This window comes from Callorhinchus milii, unplaced genomic scaffold (assembly GCF_018977255.1).
Source record: "Callorhinchus milii isolate IMCB2004 unplaced genomic scaffold, IMCB_Cmil_1.0 Scaffold8, whole genome shotgun sequence".
NCBI lineage: Eukaryota > Metazoa > Chordata > Chondrichthyes > Chimaeriformes > Callorhinchidae > Callorhinchus > Callorhinchus milii.
The window spans coordinates 12,841,040-12,863,443 of NW_024704749.1; the positions used below are offsets into that span (position 1 = coordinate 12,841,040).

Below are 22,404 nucleotides of genomic sequence, written 5' to 3' on the forward strand. Positions count from 1 at the left end.
CTTGCATTGTGTTGCTTGAAGATAAAAGCAACTATTAGTGAAGAAAGGGAAATTGGTTATCAACAAACTTTGTTCATGTCCAGCCTGACCACTGTGCATCTCTGAGATGCTGTCCTGTATGAAGGTTCTATATAAATGCAAGTTGTTTATTGCAGGTCCTTCAGTTATTGCCCCCTGCAATTACCTAAATCAATACAGAATGAGATACAAATTTGTAACCTGGTCTGTGTGCCGAGTGCTGTTCCAGTTAATACCATTACACATCAGCCGGGGGGAGCACTATCAAATCAAATTTTATAGGAAGGACGTCACTACTAGAATCTACAAATGTGGAAAAAAATCAGTTGCATAGTAGGTAAGAGGAACTCGGTGGAATCCCTACATCAATATTTTGATTCATGTACATTGAGAGATATAAACAATCTTCTATGCTGTGAAGCTTAGATGATGTAGATGTAAACAGAACACTCAATAAAGGTCAAAGGCTTAAAATTAACAAGCCTATAAGCAATATTGAAGATTATAAATGTTCTTTCTTCACTTATGAGCGATGGCAGACCAGTGCGACAAAAACAGTTGATTCTATTGATTAGTTAGGTTTAAAACGGGAGGGGGATAAGCAGAATGCTGAAGATGGGAAGATGGGAATACTCAGTAGGTCATGATTATTTTTTGCTTCTAGGGCAAGGGAAATTTTATCTGAACGGTAGGAAGGTTGAAATAGATAAATATTCTGGAGTTTTACTCCATCACCTTTAGGAGGTAGAGTATTTATACAGAACTTTTCCCCTTAGATTTTTTTTATTGAATTAAGAAAATGACATGCTTGCTCGGATCACAGCACTTGTAATAGTAACAGATGTTGCAATACATTGACAATTACACAATTCTGTATATATTATGGAAGCATTGGGTTACAGGACCACGCTCATTCATCGTCAGCGGCTGAGACCAAGCTTGGAGGTGGGCAGGTTTGTGTAGTGATTAGTGTTAAATAGAGATTACAGGAGTTCCACAGGCCTCATTCCATTTATGGTTCAATAGTGAACATGCTGAATCATCATCAAGATGTTCTCCTAGCTGCTACTGACATCGCTGGGCTCAAAGGAAAGATAGTTCTCCAATTGCTTTTGCTAATAATAAGAGATCAATATGTTCTTTGGTGTTCATGAGAGATTTTGGATGTTGCTCCGGCAACCACTGGAAATTGAAGTGGCGTGACAACAACACATCACATTTGTAAAGCTCTTCATGTCAGGAGGACGTCCCAGGCACATTGCCGAATTGTGCCACAAGAAACATCTAGAATTGTGGATAGAGGAAATCATGGCTGAGTAAAGATTTGTGAGCAGAGTTGGGGGGAGGGGGCGGAAAGTGAAGACAAGATGATGCCAGCTCAGAACACAATGAGTGGACTTTATCTAACAGTATGTTTCCATTCAGTGAAATGATCAAAGTCCCAGAGAGAGAAAGTGTCCAAAGCACAGTGGCATCAAGGCAATCTGATAACATCCCTGATTTATAGTATAATTTGGATAAAGTATCAAGTGTCCAACATACTGGCAACAATATCAAATTTCAGGAAAATTAAACAGACAAATATTCTAAGCAACAGTGGGAACCTGAGTGTGTTGATGGGCAGGTAAAATAAGTTAAATACTTAGCTGACACTGAAGTAGACTGGAAAGCAGCCAAAAGTCATTGCTCAGAATGCTGAGATATAGGATCCTGTGAGGGCAACACTGACTGTTTTAACTTCTGATGCACTGAATTGTTTCCTGGTTAAACAAGGATGGACAATCCGAATAGTCCAGAGCATCAGACAATTCAGACAAAAAACACAGAGAAATCATTGCAAACTCATTAGCATATCAAAACATTCCAACCTCAAATTAGTGAAAGTGCTTGAGCTGATTAAAAAGTTAAATATTGTATTCCCAGTGTTAGTGCAGAACCTTGTGTGGAATTAATGCCTTTACTCTTTGATAATGTTGGGCTCAAAGTCAGGCTGCACCATCTTGGCCAGTTCTTCAGCATACATCTCATATCTGCCTGTCATCTGGGAAGCCAGAAAAAAAGACAATGGGCAGGGGCATGAATTATCAGCTCACTTTCATGGACTCCATATTAATTGGGTTAATGAATGTTAGTTACAGGCATGTTCTCTTGAATCACTGTTCTTACACCACAAATTACTGTTATTGTACTGACCTCCATTTTGTCATTGTTCCATTTCCCACCCCTCCCAGCTTTCTCTCCTCCCTTCTCTCCTGAAGGCTGACATATCCCAAACCTCTGTGAATGCTGAATGGGGAAAACCTGACCAGTTGTAAAACCAGGCAGAATGTCTTTTTTAAGAAACAGGGCAGTTTTGTGGAAGAATTGCAATCCTCAGCATATGACAGTTTTAACAAAGGAATGCAGACACGTGGTGAGAGAAGTGGGCAGGCTTCCCTCAATTAAAACTTCTGATACAATCATTGTCTTCCCAGAGCTCACTGGCAATCTACCTAAGTGTTACTTTACTTAAAACAAGACACAATGCTAATCAAAAATTCAGTTTTTAAAAAAAGTTTTATGACAGTATCCAAACTAATAAAGGTCTTAAACTTCAGACGAGGATGGTTACAAGGAAATCCTGGGCAAAATGATAGGATATGGCTGAGCAGAGCTCTCTAACAAAGTAATGATGGAGATGAAAAGATTAATGTACTTGGACATTTATATTTATTTTGGCTTACCTTAAAGGCCCATTTATCACTGATTTGTCTGCACAGATTAGGTCCATTTCAGCAATAAGCAGGCCATCTCGGGTACGGGACAGGCTTGGGGTGCGGCTACCATCAGGAGCAGCAATGTAACTTGAGCCGTAGAAATAGCCAAAATCACGGTGAGCTTTAACACAAAGAAATAGCACTAATACATTGATACAAAGGCATTTCACAGAAATCTCAGCAACAGGCTATTCAACCATCATGCTTGAGCTATCTACTTTAATCTCATTTCCCAGCTCTGTTCCTAATAACAATCACACTATTTGTTGGTAAGATTACCTTTGAATTACTAAATAATAACACATAGGTCAGCCTCATGATTCAGGCTCCACGAAAAAATCAGGCACCCACCTTTCTTACCATCACCTGAAGTAAATTCATTCTGGAAATGTTCCTGTATTATGAAAAAAATTAACAAAGAAAAAGAAAATCAATGTAATCCAAAGTTCAGAGCAACAGCAGGCACACAGGTAACAGATCAGAATCAATAAGAAGTGTTGTACTTGTGTACAGATTCAGAAAAGGAACAAAACTTAAAATATCTAAACTCAGATGATACTAAGCTAGGTGGGCGAGTAAGCACTGAGGATGACACAAAAAGATTACAAAGGGATATGGATAGGCTAGGTGAGTGGGGAAGAAGGTGGCAGATGGAAAATAATGTGGGGGAGTGTGAAGCTTTCACCTAGGTGGAGTCCTGTAGCTCAGTGGTTAGAGCACTCGCTTTGCAAGTGAGAGACCTGAGTTCAATTCCAGGCAGAGGGCGAAACCTTGGGCAAGTTTCCTTACTCCACACAGAGCCTAATAATAATCCCTCCAAAACCCAAAACAATAATAAATTGATCATTTCAATCCACGACTGTTTGTGGGACATTGCTGTGCGCAATTGGCTGCTGCGTTCGCCCACAAATATACAGTCAATTCACTTTACAGTCTATTCTGTGAAGCGCTTTGAGACGTTGAGAAGACATGAAAAGCACTAGGTCAAATGCAAGGATTATTATTATATTACTATTAAAAACAGAAAAGCAGATTATTTTCTAGAGGGGGAGAGATTAGACAGTGTTAGTGCTCAGAGGGATTTGGGTGTCCTTGTACACCGGTCACAAAAAGTTAGTTTGCAGGTACAGCAAGCAACTAAGGCTAATGCCATGTTGGCGTTTATTGCAAAAGTCTTGCTGCAGTTGTATAGGGCCTTGGTGAAACTGCACCTAGAATATTGTGTGCAGTTTTGCTCTCCTTATTTAAGAAAGGACATACTCGCCTTAAAGGGGGTGCAGCGTAGATTCACTAGGTTGGTTCCTGGGATGAGGGGTTGACCTACGAGGATAGGTTGAGTAAACTAGGCCTATATTCTCTAGAATATAGAAGAATTAAGGGTGATCTTATAGAAATATAAGATTCTTATGGGGCTTGACAGAGTAGACAATGTGAGACTCTTTCCCCTGGTTGGAAAATCTATAATAGGGGTCACAGTCTTAAGATTAAGGGTCAGCCTTTTCAAACTGAGTTGAGGAAACATTTCTTTACTCAGAGGGTAGTGAATTTGTGGAATTTTCTACCCCAGAAGGCAGTGGATGCTCAGTCAGTCCTTGAACATATTTAAGACTGAGGTTGATAGATTTCTGAAGGATAGAGGGATTAAGGCATATGGGGATAGGGTGGGTAAATGGAATTAGGTTAGAAGATCAGCCATGATTTTATTGAATGGCGGGGCAGCCTCGAGGGGCCGAATGGCCCACTCCTGTTCCTAATTCCTATGTTTCTATGAACAGGTCACCGTGCCCTGGGGTCTGCACACTCTCCAGTCCTGACCTGAATCTATGATGTTGGGATAAACTCTCCTTTATTTTATAAGTAACCCATGCAAAATTAATTACAGTTGTTACAACCAGGTTCTGGGTGTAAAATAGCCAGGCTCCGAGAGCACAAGGAAGGCTGATGTGGGATATTAAGATATTACATCTCTGCAGTCGGGGATTCTCTGGGGGTAGGATTGAGGTACATTGTTTATGCAGATGGAGCTTCCACATATATTAGTAGTGCAAGACTACAAGGAATTTTCATGCCCAGCACATACTTTCATTACCGTGATGAGCACAAAATACACGAAAATATACGAGTAACTACGCACCTCTCTTGAACGCTGAAAGACAAACCTTCATGACAAGGCAGTACTGCAGCATTTGATATAAGTTTTAAGTTCAGCCTCATGAATTGGTGGCAGTCAATTGCAATTCAAAATTACAAAATGGAAGCATCTATTTTTTAATATTCCTTCAGCAGTAAAGTCATCACTGAGCAGCACAATGATAGACTGCAAACAGTCAGGTAAGTGTGTGAAATCGTTGCCTTTTCTGGTATTAGGTATTTACATGTGAATTGTTGGGAATCCTAGATACAAGATGGGACTGGATAAGAAACTGATGGATGTCATTCTCATTATTTTAAAGACTTAGGATATCGCTTCTATTTTTAACCAGTTTCTACTAAGATTATTTGATTTTGGCCACGAGAACAGAACGAAAAGACTGGAGGTTTACAAGGAAAGCCTTAACAAACTAGATTAGAATGAATGTTTCCCCACAAGAGCACTGCATATAGGTACACTAGACTCCCAACAAAACCTATTGATACTGCATTGATGGATGAATAATACGGATCCTTTACTTGAATACCTTTGGGGTTTGACAAGTACTACATAATAATAATCCTTGCATTTGTTACAGTGCTTTTCATGTCTATTAGACCTCTCAAAGTGTTTCACAGAATATACTGTAAAGTGAATTGACTGTATATTTGTGGGCGAAACGCGGCAGCCAATTGTGCACAGCAGCGTCCCACAAACAGTCGTGGATTGAGGACCAAATTACTATTTTTTTTGAGGAATTATTATCCCCAGATTCCCCAATCGACTAACAACCGGGGTCCTATTTGCTGCTAGGTAAACAGAGGCATGTGGAGTAAGAAAACTTGCCCAATATTTTGCCCTGCCAGGAACAGAACCCAGGTCTCTTACTTGTGAGGCGAGTGCTCTAACCACTGAGCTACAGGACTACAGGATTCTGTATGTATAAGAGAAGAAAAATGTTCTACTTTTCAAGGTGTATATCAGTGCCACACTAATGTCAGTGCATGGAGTTAGGAGGTGCAACTCACCATTCCTACCCTGTTGATGGCACAGGTAAAACAATGATTGGCAATGGCTGCATTTCTTGCTTCAATAGGCCACATGGGCTCACTGGAAACAAACAGCAGATTAGCTGAAAGAAACCTATGGGTCAGGCACAGAATTTAACTGAAATAACATTACAAGCTGGCTGAGATTAAAGTCTCCTTCTATAGTTCCCCAAACATATGTATATTTTATTGTATCTATTTTAATTGCTAAAAGTGAAAACTAATATCCTTTTATCCAGAGAAAGAAGCTTGTAAAATGGCCAGCATTATATCCACTGGAAAGCAGATAGCTAAATCTACAAGAAATATCATAATCAGATGTGAAAGGTTTTCAGCTGCTAAATGTCATCTCCACAGAAACAGAGAGAACTGTGAAACTAATTATCACAGCAATACTTGAATAAGAAAAGTACATTTCAAGGAAAAAACATGATACCTAGCAAAGGGATTAGATGCAGATTTATTTTTCACTTTGCTGCTGCTGGTTAACCCTTTAGGGAGCTGTAGTATTGCACAAAAGCCTGAGTCCACGGACTCGGTTTTCAATAGGAAATGGGGAGTGGAATGAAAGTCTTATGATACACATTATGGGTTGTACTTTATTGAGCACCCATAGGTATGGAATAAATCAAAAATATTAGATACAATATAAACAGCATTTATACTGCATGGTCTTTAGCCACAAACCTCTAGGTAATGGCTAAATCCTAAGGGAACAGATTTGTTAACAAAAAAACTCCACCTGAAAAATGAAGTTTATGAGCGACATAGCTTTGGCATTCAATAAATGTGTTAACTTGTATTGAATTCTGAAGGTGTCATCTGAAAAATAAGGTTTCTATCTGTACAATGTATAGATTTCCAATGCAGGACCTTGGCTGGTTAATTGGGTTTGTCTGTGTTATAAAGAGCCGGCACAGGCACAATGTGCTGTGCAAAATTCTATGATTGTAGGATTATACACCAACTGCCACACTGAGTCATGATTTGAAATGAAGGACAAATATGAAAAATCCATTCTCAAACATCCACTCAAGTGTTTTCTGATTGTGGTTAAAAAGAAACATTTACCACTATTGGGAGAATTAGAACCCTGGTTAACACATCAGACTGTCCTTTTAGATACTGTTTAAAGCTCTGATTCAATGGTGAATGGATTTACAGGAAGAAAGACAACATAATCCTCTGTTCTACCTCATAATGGGAGTAGAATGAATCCTTCAGTAAGAGAGATGTGACTCGATTATATTCATTATCTCGTGACTAACACAATTCCATGTTCTGGCTCAACTTTGACAAAATAAACAATATTTAAAATCAAATTTAATAGCTATATTGTCATCTTACCTCAGATCTCCCACAGTAGCCGAGGGATTAAAGATAATTTCAGCTCCATTAATGCTGAACATCAACCAATTCAATGGGTGGTGGCGACCATAGCAGATATTAACAGCAATCCGTCCAAACTGTGTTTGAAACACTCTGTGTCCTGTTTTCCCCTCCATGTAATAGGTAGACTGTGAAAACAATATTTAAACTCCCCGATAAATCAAATGTAAGGATGATTATTATTAATAATGCTACAACGCTTCTACAAATAATAAAGTAATTGGGCATGAGCGCTGCATAGTTATCAAATCAGGGTTTCCTTTAGAGAGGAACCTACTCAAGACATGCATGTGTCATATTGCCACACTTGTTTCTAAACAGGATTCAAATCCTAATATTTAAAATAACCCCTAGAGATATCAGTATATTTGAACTCAGTCAAAGCTGTTATATAAAGGAAATGTATCCCACTTTATCAAGCGCTCTGGGACACTACCTTATGTGAAGGGCGCTATATAAATGCAAGTTGTTGTTGTAAAGGAAACCTATCTCACTTAATCTGGAAAAGGAAATATAACAGATCTAGGAAGAAATGTGCTTGGTTAAACAGAAGAAAGTACAAATGTCAGAGACACTTGCAAATTCATGAGCTTCCTAATGACTCAGTGTTACTGAGCCAAGAGGATAAGGAAGATCCCTGGTTCAATCCTTGGTCTGTGCTAATCCGAGGTTGGCATCAGTTATGTTAAAATTAGTCTGTTAGCTGGGCTAGAGAGAGGGAAGAAAAAAACTAAATCAAATCAGACAGCATTCCTACTCCTAATTGCTATCAGGGACTTCTGCTATAAATGTGGATGCTGGGTGAGGCATGGATTGGCCTTGGCTGTAATGCCCCCAAACAGTTTGCTGCATGAGACAGCTCTTTTAGGAAGAAGGTGGAGAAAGAAAATATGTAAATACATGACAGTAATTTGGAAGGAACACCTTTCAAAGGTATAAATATAGATCATTGTTAAGAGTTGTGACAAATTAATCACAACTCAATAGATGATAAAAAAATGTCATCTATTCACTACACGTTGGGATTTACCATAATATAATTGCAAAAATAGCGATCATTTATTATGCCTTTATAATGAGATTTAATGGGATATAAACAAAGTATAATGGGATATGACAAAGAAAATAATATTTTGAGCAATCAGTTTATGAAGGATCCCATTATACTTTTGGCACAAAGTCCTTTTAAAGTAGATATCAATCAAAGTGGGTAGTAATGTAATTTACCCACCTATGGAAGTTTTCAAGCTGATGGATAGCATAAGGTTTTGATGCACATATTTAATTTCTTCCCATAAATCAAGATAACATTTAACAATTTCTAAAAGACAAGCTATCAATGCAATTAACTATCTCAATTGCCACTGAATCACAAAAATACAGTGGATAGTATTTCTAACATAACAGTAATGACAAGCAAACATTCCATACCTCGTATTTGCAGCTGCTGTTTGTCTAAAGCAAAATTCACTATGTAAAACCATCAGCAGAGAAATTAGAAAACCATATCTAGCTCCCATCTGTCAGCTAACCTCGAGGGAGGAAGGGGAGAAGTAAGCAGGCTCTCAAGAGTCTGAGCTGTGTCTAGTAATAGAATAGCAGGATGGAGTTGATCCCACTTATGGTCTCAGTAGCCCAGTAGCTGAGCCAGGCAGGAGATATTCCAAAGCATTGCTGATTACAGACTAATCACCAGAGAATGTGCTTCCCTACCATGATTATTCATTATCAGCCTGACACATCCTTATAGCTTTCCAGTGCAATAACCCACGATGGCTGCTCGGAAATGAATGCCAATGCAATAAAGCTGTGCATTTAGGACATCAATACCCGAGATACAAGTCTTAACTGTTAAGCTCCCAAATCTTACCTCATTAAAATCTCCAATTCTGGGAATGTGATTCTTCCTGGTCTTCCCAAGAACATGCCCAGAGTTAGAAACCACCACTGCAGTATTCCATAAGGTTTCTCCATGCACCTCATCTCGTTCCAATATTGGTGACACCACAACCAGGTTATACTGCTTAGCAAGCTGGGGGAGAGGAGGGGCAGTTTGAAAATAAAAGCAAAATATTGTTTATTTTCAAACTAAATTTTAGAATGACCAGTTCTGCACAATTATATATGACTTGTATTCTCAAGGGTGTCTGTAACTCAAAAAGGATTTCATTCAGAGTACAGTAAGGCTGCAGTGGCATACTGTGATTTGTTGTAAATGGAGCAAAGCACAACCACACTGTTCCATGGAATAAGGGAATGCTAGCTCTTTGAAACCCAATACAAACTTACAGTCCCTATTGCTGAAGTAGTGATATCTTTTAATTTATTGATAGATCACACCAAAGCCCACTGCTAAAGTACATAAGTGCTCAGACTATTGGTGACCGATGTGAAGTCTTAAACTGATGATCGTACATTGTACAGTTCAATTACTTGGGGCTGGTGCTGATAGCAATATCTATTTCTGGGTATTGTAAGTACCCCAAAAAAGTGTATATTTGCTTCACATATAATCACAGCTGTAAGGTGCACCATGTGTAAACTTTGTAACACCCCAACAATACATGACAAATGTTAAGTTGCACAAGAACACAGCGATATCCTCATATCCAGCTTTTTGTAATTCTGAGCACTGAAACTGGGTTGTCCATTCTATTTGTAAATTTAAGTAGAAGCAATTCGTGAGATGAAAGGATCCATTCATTCGAAGGATGCCCCACATGGTAATGCAATACAAACTCACAGTCACACACAGTAATACAACATTACTGCATCACAATATCACAGTAATACAATAATATACACTGATTTGGAAGCTCTTTTCACAGACATGATGGGCCCAATGGCCTCCTTCTGTGCTGTATAATTCTATGATTCTATGAATACAAACTTACAACCCCACAGTAATACAATACAAATTTACAGCACATTTCATGTCGGGACAACATCCCAAAATGCTCAACAGTCCTGGGCTGGGAAGCCGAGATGTTGGTGGAAGCGCAGGGAGATGGGGAATGGAAAAGATGACTATGGTGAAAGTAATAGGCCTTGAGATGCACTGGAGTACAGTGACTCCTGCAAATTTTAATGTTGAAGGTGGTTTCTAACAGTTATTGCTTGCCACGGCATAAAAACTGTAATGGTTTTACAGTACACAATCAATATTTGTATCTTTGATTAACACATTTATTTTCAATCATCAGCATCGAAGATATTTCTCGCAGGTTAGAAACAATCAATTAGCACACAGATGGTTTAAAAAAATTGTCAGATTCATTGAAAACCAATAATGCTACTTTGACTGCTAAAAAAAAGCTGCTCCTAGCACTATGTTACAGCCTCGTTCAATCCCTCTTATAACTATTGTAGCCTTTTCTTTACTATAAATTCTGGTATATAAATTGTGTCTCAACCCAGATTTTTATGACCCAAACCTACAGATTCAACATGTGCTCTGAAAAGCAGTCACTTGCTCACCCGGGATGTTTCTTTTATAGCAATATAGTCTATGCACTGTTGTTAGCAGTATACCTCAAGTATCAAGAAAGCAATCATAAGTGAGGAAGCATAAATTAATAAGTGAGGGAAGATATTGGGTAGGTTACAGCTTATCATCAGTCACCTTAAATAATAACAGGCTGAAACCATTTTCAATTCAACTTCCCAACCCATCCCAAACCTTCACTGAAAGCTTTGCAACAACAGACCAATATTTATGGGTAAAACAAGTAATAGAAGAATCAGTGTACTGGTATATAGAACTACAAAATAACATAATAATCATAATATAATAATAATAAAGCCTTCCTTCTGCAAGCCATGGTCACTTATGTCTGCAGATTTGTTGTGAATTATTGAGAAATTCACCCTGACTACTTTGTTCATCTGTTGCCAATTAATTCAGAGGGACATTATTAGAGATTCCAAAATGGCTCTACTTGGTCAGAAATGCTACAAGCTATGCAGAACAATACTACAGAGGAAATTTGCTGAAATCAGAAAGAGGGAAAATGGGATTTCCAAAACAAATACCCCCAAAAAATTTCAGAGAACAAACATATTGAATGAGCTTATCTACTTGATCCAGAATTATATAAGCGGTTGGAAAGTGAAATGAAACTCAATATAAGCTGATTTACTAATTTATTTGCATGTTAAAACGGACCCCTCTGTCTTACCCCTCTTTATCAGACTTTAAAAGCCTCCTTCATCTATATTCTTTCAAATGTGTCTGCAATCTCCCTCGCTCACCCTCCCTAGTAAGTGTTTGGCTCCTTTTCTTTAAAACTCTTTGAGATGTTATCTTATGTGAAAAGCACTATATAATAATAATAATCCTTACATTTGATATAGCGCTTTTCATGTTTTCTAGACGTCTCAAAGCGCTTCACAGAATAGACTGAAGTGAATTGACTGTATATTTGTGGGCGAAATGCGGTAGCGAATTGAGCACAAACAGTCGTGGATTGAAAATGATCAATTTATTATTGTTTTGGAGGGATTATTATTAGGCGTGTGGAGTAAGTTAACTTGCCCAAGGTTTCACCCTGTCTGGAATTGAACCCAGGTGTCTCGCTTGCAAGGCGAGCGCTCTAACCACTGAACTACAGGACTCCACAAATAAATGCAAGTTGTTGTAATTGCTTAGATGCTTTTACAGGCACACATACCAATAATGCAGGCTACACCATGAATGCGCAATAAACAATTTTCATTTAAAATAAGTGCCCCAGGTTATGTTTTTATGGTCTCAGTAAATTTAAAAGTGCAAATGGAATCTGATGACCAGAAGTAGGAAAACAAAATCTATAAATTTTCATAGCGCTAGAAAATTGCAATAACGGTGCTTGGGGAGGTGGTAAGCAAATAATGTAAGTTAAAGAATACAGTTTTCGGAGTAATGTACTACTTTTTCTTCTGGGAGTAATGATACTGATCAATTTTACTGTGTTTACTACAAAACAATGTTTTAATAAGACTACTATAAGAAAACAGTTATTCTCTTGAAGTTTGTGCTCACAACTATTTGTGCTGAGGAGTGAAACATTTCTAAACGGCCACTCAACAACGACAACAAAATTACATTTATATAGTGCCTTTCACGTCGGGAGGATGTCCCAAGATGCTGATCAGTGTCAGGATCTCAAGCACAGATCAAACATAAAGCCCAGATCACATACAGGACGGTTAGATCCATAGATGATAATATGTTCCACCCTCACATTAGACTGTTCATTTAAACTACGCCACAGTGATGAGAATATTCTATTATCATAATAAAGACTTTGATGTATAGTCTTTGCAAGTCTCCTCCACCTTACTCTCCAGAAGTACTATTCATTTCTGGAATTCACCTATCAGTATAAACACAAGAGTTTACAAAGAACAATTGACATTTGAAAAATCATAAATTATCAGCAAAATGTTATTTGTATTCCAAAACAAGCAGTCCATGAATTAATTTGAGTCATGCAATTCTAGGTTTAGATTGAGTACACATGATGCAATCCAATCCCATTTGATATAAGGCTTTCACTTTTGTTGAGAAATACACTATAAATGCTAAGTAAGGAGGGGAAACAGAAAAGAACTAAACTACAAATAAAAAGAAACTTCTAATCATGACTATTACAAAGTTCGAAAGATTACTTAATATCTGTGTTCTTCTGATTGAATTTTTACTCTGTACACAGTATAGAAGACAAAAAAAATCCAATAACAAAATTACATTTGTATAGGACAGAATGATGAGCTGTTCCTAAGACAAAACACCTGCAGCATAAAAGCAATCCATACAAACAATTACTGCATGATCACAGTGCATCAATGAGAGGCGAAGTCTCCATGCTACGTGATAACCTGCTCGTCTCACTCACTGCACTGCAGACGGCAGGCAATCCACCAAGACAGTCAATAACCTCATCTCCTCTGGGGAGTTTCCTCCCACAGCCTCCAACCTCATAGCCCCCCAGCCACGCACAGCCTGCCTCCTCCCCAAGATTCACAAACAGGACTGTCCCAGGAGACCTATCGTTTCAGCCTGTTCCTGCCCCACCAAACTGATCTCCTCAAATCTGTATTCTATTTTTTCTCCTCTTGTCCATGCCCTACCAACCTACATCCAAGACTCTTCTGACGCTCTCCGTGACTTCAACAATTTCCATTTCCTGACTGTCTCCTATTTACAATGGACGTTCAGTCTCTCTGTACCTCCATCCCCCATAAGGACGGCCTGAAGGCCCTCCGCTTCCACCTCCCTCAGCAGCCCAACCAGTCTCCATCCACCATCACCCCCTTCACCTGGCTGAACTTGTTCTGACATTCAACAACTTCACCTTCAACTCCAACCACTTCCTCCAAGCGAAAGGCGTTGATATGGGAACCCACAAGGGTCCCAGCTACAACTGCCTGTTTATTGGCCACCTGGAACTCTCTTTGTTCCCCCAGAGGATCGAGTTCAAGATCCTCGTCCTCACCTTTAGGGCCATCCATGGCCTTGCCCCCTCCTACCTCTCTGACCTGCTCACTCCCAACCAACCTGCCCGCTCCCTCCGTTAATCGGGCTCCGGTCTGCTCCATGTCTCCCGCCCGACCCGCCCTACCATCGGTGGCCAGGCTTTCAGCCTCTCTGCCCCCACACTCTGGAAGTCCATCCCACGGTCCCTTCGCCTCGCTTCGTCCCTTGCCTCCTTCAAGGCCGGTCTCAAGACCCTTCTCTTCGACCGTGTCTTTGGTCTCCCTCCCACCTCTCCACCTTCCCTCACCCTACACCACCTCTCCCCAATGCTCGGACCCCGACACCTGATTGTTCAGCACTTTGGGATGTCCCCCCAACGTGAAAGGCGCTCTATATATATATATCATCAGTTTATTATTATTAGTTTAAGGGCAAATTAGGTCACAACAAACCAGATAAAAAAAATAAGTAGCCTTTGATTTTGCATCTGTAGGAAATGTAAGATCCTACCTAAAACTTTGCTTTTTATCATTCTATGCCTAATATGCCTAATGCAGTGAATTATTCCATTGAAGGAAACAATTCCTCTCCAGTAGAATTGCTCCCTTGTAAGGGAAAAACACTGCCACAGAAGCAACAGGCTGAAAAGAGATCAGAGGCAAAAGCAGACTGGAAATCAATGAAATTCAGCAGTATTACCACAAGGCAGACAACTGTTGAAATCGAACAATGATGGAAGTTACCCGTTAGCTTTTTACAATTGCCTGGCAACTTTTCTCACCTCCCTAGTGCAAATGTGTTGAGGCCTTAACAGCACCTCGACAGCTGCCAATTGTCAGATCAAAACAGAGGATTTGCAAACAAATAATCCAAGTGTACAAAATTACACAATTTCAGATAGAGCAGCTACAATAGAAAATGAGAGATTTCAACCTCTTAGGTTTGAAAAGACTCGTCACTTCTCTGTACACACATTAAATCAGAAAATCGCACCCTATTCTCACATTGCATTTGATGCAGGATTTTTTTTAGTGTTTACAGAGGTACAAAATCAAGTACCAGATAATTTTACTAAGCTTATTTGCTCATTTTTTTTATTACTCAGTCACCACCTATTTTATCTGTAAAAACTCAAGATAGATGGTATATTTATGTGAGATCAACAGTTTGTGTTGAATTTCAAACCATCACAGAAAGAAAGAATATTTTTATATAACATTGTGCATAGTATAAAAATAAAGAGACAACAGTCAGTATGAAAATGACATTCCTCCACCTATCATAAAGACGTATAGTGTTCATGACTTGATTCAGTCATGGGTCTTTGAATTATAAGAGTTCAAATCAATATCAATAGGAGTCCTGTAGCTCAGTGGTTAGAGCACTCGCTTTGTAAGCGAGAGACCCGAGTTCAATTCCAGGCAGGTCAGGGTGAAACCTTGGGCAAGTTTCCTTACTCCACACAGAGCTTAATAATAATTCCTCCAAAACTAAAAACAATAATAAATTGGTCATCTTCAATCTACGACTGTTTGTGGGACATTGCTGTGCGCAATTGGCTGCCGCGTTCGCCCACAAATATACAGTCAATTCACTTTACAGTGTGTTCTGTGAAGCGCTTTGGGACGTCCTCCCGACGTGAAAAGCGCTTTATCAAATGCAAGGATTATTATTATTATTAATGTTGCCATCATACATAACCTGTCAAAACATTTATGAGTCCAGTCAACTGACTCTTTAAAAAGTCCCCAAGTTCCAATGCACCATTCTGGGGAAAAATGTGTTAACACATCATACTTTCTCCTCTGGGACCTGGATTGCAATCCAGCGTAGAATGTGGAAATCTAATTTCTCTGATAAATGTCCTAACTAAGAAGTTTAAATCCAGTTTCTATAAGTAGGTCCTCAGGACAAAGTTGTTGGAAATTCAACACAAAACAGTTGATCTCACACAAATATACCATTTTGTGTAATAGAGATTGAAGGACCGACCTCACTGCAGATGTCAACAGAATGGTTCCAAGCTGCGTGGATATCAAAAAACAAAGGTCTCCAAAGGAAGGGAAAAGATAAAGTACCATAACAGACAGTAGATTTCCTTGTACGTTACTTATATCAGGAAGGAGATGCATTTTATACTGAAACCACTCTTTGTCTATACTTGTGTTCTCCATCAAGGCATCATGCGACTGTCTTGTCAACATTCAGCTGAAGGAAATTCGCGCTCATCCAGCTCCTGATGTCTGACAGGCAGCTGACAGAATATCAAGGGACTGGGGGTTCCAACGTGAGGTGGAAAAATAGAGTTGGGTGTCATCCGCATACATGTGGAAGTGTACCCCATGTCTGCGGATGACATCCCCAAGAGGGAATGTAGATCAGAAAGAGGAGGGGGCCAAGGATGGTTGTTGTTATGATGAAACCATGCACCATTTTCTTTGCTGTAGGCAGCTTGCAATTCATGCAGTATTTCTTTCTTATCAAGGTTTCTCTTGTATGCGTTTTTGAGATTGCACAAATGTAAGAAGACATCATAAATATATAATTTAAAATTTTAAAATATATTACTTGCAACTCAGAACTGGAACTTGAAAACTCAAAATATGAGAGGGATTCACAGAAATGTTACACTGCAGAAACACAAACAAGTGATGGATATAATTTGATCAAAATATTGAGATATTTTAGAAAATAGTTGAAATATAATACAAAATTGATGTATCGGTGTATACAGGACTAGGGGAAAGAGAATATGTGCAGTACAGTACTTGTCCAATAATGAACCTATTAGGAGAAGCCTATAATCAGTTTGCTTGTACTCACCTTTGCCAGTTAGCAGTGCTTAGAGCAAAGTAACTAGTTAAGTGGGAGGAAAAGCAACTGGAGAAGATAGTGGGTGGTTTGAAATAGGTTTAATTTGTTCTCGCAAAGGGGTAAGGACATAGGAATACACTCTCCTTACTGCATCAAAAATGAAAGGAAAATATTCCAATCTTTAATAGGATGCTCAGTTACACAAAGCCTTGACTCCAGTGTCAGCTCCTCCACTAAATAAAAAAATCTCACAACTCAACAGACTCAACAAATGGAAATTCTAGATAAAGTTTGAGAAGTTCAAATATATTTTTCTCTTTGATATTCAAAAAATGACAGTTCCAATATTAGGCTTGTATCTTATACAAAGAGGAAAATGCTATCTACAATCTGGGGATGGTCAGTAGTTTTTTTTAAATTCACCTCTTGGCAAAATTTAGTCGTAGGTCCATCCTCTGCCGATTCTGCAAATTCTGTCCACGGCAGCTTTTCTCTGGTACAAAATGCAAACGGCATAGCTGCAAAGAAATCACATTTTGTTTGAGTAATTACCGCTATTTGGTATGCAAGAAGTAAATGTTAACTCATACAACTCAGACAACTGAACATCGATTACCGGAAGAAAAGTGCAACTTCTTAGTCACCAAAATATCCAGAAAATAAGAATGTTGAACACTGAAAGTCATAATACTGTCATGAAAAGCAAGAATTGTTGTTGTTTAAAATGCTTCAATAAAAAATAAACAAAAACATTCTAGGTAAACCTGAGGTAAAACCACAGCTGCTGAGTCTCAAGTTAAAAGGGCTTTAAGTTGCCCTTTTTAATTAACACTGTAGTGCAGAAAGCTTCTTCATAAATCATAGTTTCATGTTTTAATGTCAGGCTTGCAAAGTACTGTGTGTTTTAATTTGGTTCAGATACGCTCAATGGGTTTACAGATTTGTAACCATAGTTTTAGCCGAAGCAAGTTCATTAAGGGCATCTGATATTCCATTCTTTGAAAGAAGGATTATGCATCCTAAAAGAACACAGTATATAGTGATCTTTAGTTTGATGCAGGGTTCTTTAAGGAAAGCTCACATCTAATTGCACAAGTTATTCCTTATGCACATTTCTCGTACCTCTAATACTGGAATCAGGTAGAATTGGATAGAGATTCTCACTTAACACCATTTTGTTGAATTAAGTAATGCATTGCCGATGTCAATAATGTTGAAGCTTATAAAATTCAATTTCAAGGCTAAAAACATTATTTGAAAGTGTAATTTCTATGATCAAAATGCTCTATAGAAGTATGAAATAAAAATATTAATCTTGTAGATCTTGACCTTGCCACAGATTGATGTCCTACACATTGCAGATCCAAACATTAGAAAAAATATTCTGCGTCAGAAGCAATAATTTTCTTTCCCTGGGCTGCAGTTCAAGAGCACAAAGAGCTGTAATATATTGCACCACAGTTAATGGTACATAAGAAACTCTGTTGTGTTAATATGCATTTCTCTGCTGCCTCATGATGACTGAATTTAAAATTACATGATCTGATGAGTTTTCCACAAAATAATGGCTTTATTTCAACTCCAAATTTTATTCATACACCTGCAGTGACAAAAAAAGTCCACTTAATGAAATAAATGTTATCCATGGCTGAGGATGTACAGGGACCCAGAGTCTCACTCAGACAACAGATTCAAGAGGGGCAGGAGAGCAGCCCTAGGTGACTTGCTCTGATTTTCTCCACCTTCCTGTGCAAACATCACCTAGCCTTTGAGAATTAATTCTCTCCCCACCCCTCCCTATACTCTTCTCACATCTTACAACCACAGGAAAAATATTTTTAATGTCAATTCTCTTCGCTCTTCCTACAACTTGAAATATTGCTTGATCTTTCATTGTTGGCAGGAAAATATTATTCAGTATAGATTCTATATCTTTACATTTGATCCTTCACCAAATTGTCTAACTATATGTATGTAACTGTGTGTGTATGGGAGGAGGGGGAAGAGGGGAAACCATGTTATGTTTTAGATGAATCTTGTGGGTGCTCAGAGACTCACTCCAGGCTTCCTGGAAACAGACAATGTTTACTCCACACATGGCAGCCGCTTCCACAAGGTCTCCAATCCGTTTGTGCATTGCTGCAACCTGAGCATTTAAAAGAAAGTCTTGCTTAAATATCAGTTTTACAACTAAAATATTTGCTACTAATAAATAGTTTCACCCAAATCATAGCATTTGTGGATTTTGGAAATACTAGGTGAAGAAAACAGAAATTAACCTGCAAATACAGGAAACCTTTCACATAGCGCAGGAGGCTGGGTCCAACCCTAACCGGACACGTTTTTAGTCAGTAAGAAAAAAATGGCCAAATTCTGGATCATCAACAGCTGATGTCATTTCCTGCATGCTACATACATCTGTTTAATTTCAGCAGAAAATCAAAGCTTAAGAGTTTAACCATGCATTTCCCATACCTGCTGAGCAACAGGTGCATTGGTAGGAAGAACAATCTTATTCTGAATAATTCCCACCCGCACAATCCTGGGCTGACGCAGCTGCTCTGGGGCTGCCTCAAACCCTAAGCCTTTAAGTTCAAAATCCCTCTCAACGGCTGTTTCCAGGGCACACAGAGGCAAATCCAACATTCTGCAAGAGTAAATCAAGCAGTTAAAAATCAGGAATAGGATTTTTAAAGAAAACAAAGTGGATCAAAATGGATGGCTTCTAAATTAATTTTTAATGTCCTCAAAAATTAAATATTTAAAAATTAAAAATAAGCTTGAATGACTGTATAATTGTTATAATTTGAATTGTGCTTTTGTCATTACAGTTATGACTCTTCAAATCATCTATTGAGGTAAAAATAATTTTTCATTAATCGCAAAAATGAAAATGATTGCTGAAATGAAAAATGTACTGAGTTACTCTACCTTTAAAAAGCTACTATGCCATTTGTATTATTTTTTCCCATAAAAGTAACATAACCCACACAAAATAATTTACTCTTTTCTTTTTCTGTACCTACTTTCAGTACCATAAACTCAATATTGTTTTCTAACTTTGACGTACAAAGTACAGGAGACCTTGTTATTATTTTATTGAAGTTTGATGTAATGTTTCTTGACAAAATGCAATGGCATACACAGTGAGCTATTATGAGGGCAGGTCTTTCCTGCAAAAAGTTTGCAGAAATGCAAGAGTCCAAAGTTAACTTTGAACAAAGAGGCCACTGCTCCCCACACATTAATGAATGTCCACCAAGTCAATCTACAAGGGAACAATTGACTACATTTTGCACTTATGACTCAGGGCATTCTTTTCTGCACAGGTTGAAACAGGTTACAAATGTCCACATGCCCACACAAATACACCCTTAAGAACAGATTCATTTCGGAATGTGATTTGCAGTCTTTTCATGCTTAATTCAGAGCATGCCTGTCAACCTCTTTACCACTCAAGGTGGCTCTAAGCACTACCCACTCCTTCAAAACAGGAAAGTAGTAGTTGAAGGTAGTACAGGGAAACCCAACTGAAGCACCGTTTGAGAGAGTTGGCTCACTTATAGTACTGTGGACTAATGTTAACTGGAAGCATGGCACACTCGACTTCTGGCATTGACTATCCACTTTCCCACACTAAAAAAATGGCCAACTTGTTTCACCCACAAAATATACAGTCAATTCATTTTACAGTATAATCTGTGAAGCGCTTTGAGACATCTCGAAGACGTGTTAAGGGGCTATATCAAATGCAAGGATTATTATTATTGTCCAAGAATCCCCGCTAAAGTCAACTCCTAAAATCTAGGTATAGATGCTATGTGCCGGAAATGCCATTCACATCACATCCTGTGGGACATGCACAAGTGCTTTGCAGAGGAAATTAGCAGTGCTTTCTGTGCTTCCTTCCTGGCTGTAAATATGAGATAGATCTAAAAGTGAATTTAGGAGCAACATCTTCACACAGAGGTTGGTGAGAACATCCACATGAATCACAGGGCACATAGTACCTAAATTAATGACAAAATCAGAAAAGGAATGATGATCTAGAAATAAATCAACAAACAATAAACTTGTAATGGGGGAGTGCTGCATTGCTGGAGGTGTTGTCTATTGGATGAGACATTTACACCAAGATCCCAATTGCCTATTCAGTGGACATTAAAGATCTCATTCACTATTTAAAAAGAGAAAGGGTTTCTGTTAGTGTCCTGGCCAAAAATCCCCCCAGATAAAATTTGTCATTCACTTCATCGCTGTTTCACCAGGCTCCGTAACCCTACCAACCCCCATCTTTGCCCGGCTCCACTGGCTCCCTATCCCCCAGAGGATAGAGTTCAAAATCCTCATACTCGCCTGCAAGGCCCTCCACGGCCTTGCTCCTTCCCACCTCTGTGACCAGCTAACCCTATATCAACCTGTCCGGTCCCTCCGCTCAGTAGACTCCAGCCTGCTCCACATCCTCTGCCCGGCCCACCCTACCATCGGAGGTTGGGAGTTCAGCCTCTCTGCCCCCACCCTTTGGAACGCCATACCAGTCCCTTCGCCTCACTCCCGTCTCTGCTCCTTCAAGGCACATCTCAAACCCTCCTCTTTGACTGTGCCTTCGGCCACCCTCCTATCCCCACCTTCCCTGCCCTCCACACCTCGATCCCAACCCCTTCTCGGGTTCAAATCCCTGACTGTCCAGCGCCTTGGAATGTCCTCCCGACGTGAAAAGCGCTATACAAATATAATTTGTTGTTGTTTGGGGGCTTTATTATTATTATATATTATTATTATTTGCTGTGTGTAAATTGCATTTTGTGTTTACCTACAAAATGCAGTCACTACATTTAACAATTCCTGTGTTTTGAGAAATCTCACCAACATTAAGGCAGTTTCAAAAGAAAGAACTATTATTGTCCTCAACCCAAACAGAGCTTCTCCAACCCAATTATTTCCAATTCTGATTGAAGGATCCTTTGCAAAATGTTAACTCTTACTTGCAGATGCTGATCTGCTGTGCATTTTAAGTGCTGCTGTTTCTAGTTTAGATTTCTCCAGTGACATTTGAATTAATCCTTATCTTTTCTCCAGTTATTCAGTGAGAATTTATTTTGCTGTGGTTAATAATTAAGCCAGTGTTTAAATATTAATAGGATCTGTTTGAGATTTTAACTTTATTTAAAAACATATTACAGTGAAACAAGAAAACACAGGTTGGAGTTGGAAAGGGGAAATTTCAGGACAGACACTGGGAAGTTTTTCTTTACCCAGAGAGTAACTAACGACTGGAACAGGTTGTTAAGTGTCTGAGGCCAGTACACTCGCCTCATTTACAAATACCTTGACACTGTGAGGGGGGGAAATAGGGTGGAAGATCTGTAAGAATTAGATCAAAACGGCCAAACAGCCTTCTTGTGCTGTCAGTTTGCTGTTACTATAACTGCAGCCCTACTGACCGCTTGACACTGTGGGCGGGAGAAGTTGGGGTAGAAAATAGGATCCCTTCTCCCCTGTGAGCAGCTTCAGGCCTCCCACAGGGAGTCAGCGCACTGCATTCTGGGGGCGGTAGTTCCCCCGGGTCTGCGTCACAGGCAAAGGCATCTTTCATGATCACCCGCGCCGCGCAGCAGCCGCTTCCACACTCTCACTCACCTCGTCTCTTTACCGTACAGAATCCTCCTAACTTCCCGCAGCTCCTCCGGGGGCACATGCCTTTCCAGACACTTTTCCAGGGATTCCAATTGTACCGCCGCCATTTTCCCCAGTGAGCCGTACCCCGGTCCCGCAGCTCCCGCTCCCAGC

The 22,404-nt window shown here is 39.3% G+C and overlaps 1 protein-coding gene across 1 annotated transcript; it reads right to left on the reverse strand.

Annotated features, from left to right (window-relative positions):
* Positions 1 to 782: 782 nt before the first annotated feature.
* Positions 783 to 22,404, reverse strand: upb1 (ureidopropionase, beta). The gene is given in 11 exon segments (XM_007901749.2): positions 783 to 2,059; positions 2,742 to 2,782; positions 2,785 to 2,895; positions 3,126 to 3,168; positions 5,934 to 6,015; positions 7,302 to 7,471; positions 9,214 to 9,375; positions 17,038 to 17,132; positions 18,673 to 18,760; positions 19,090 to 19,261; positions 22,255 to 22,404. Coding segments are annotated over 11 exon segments (1,152 nt in total). The 5' UTR covers positions 22,359 to 22,404; the 3' UTR covers positions 783 to 1,975.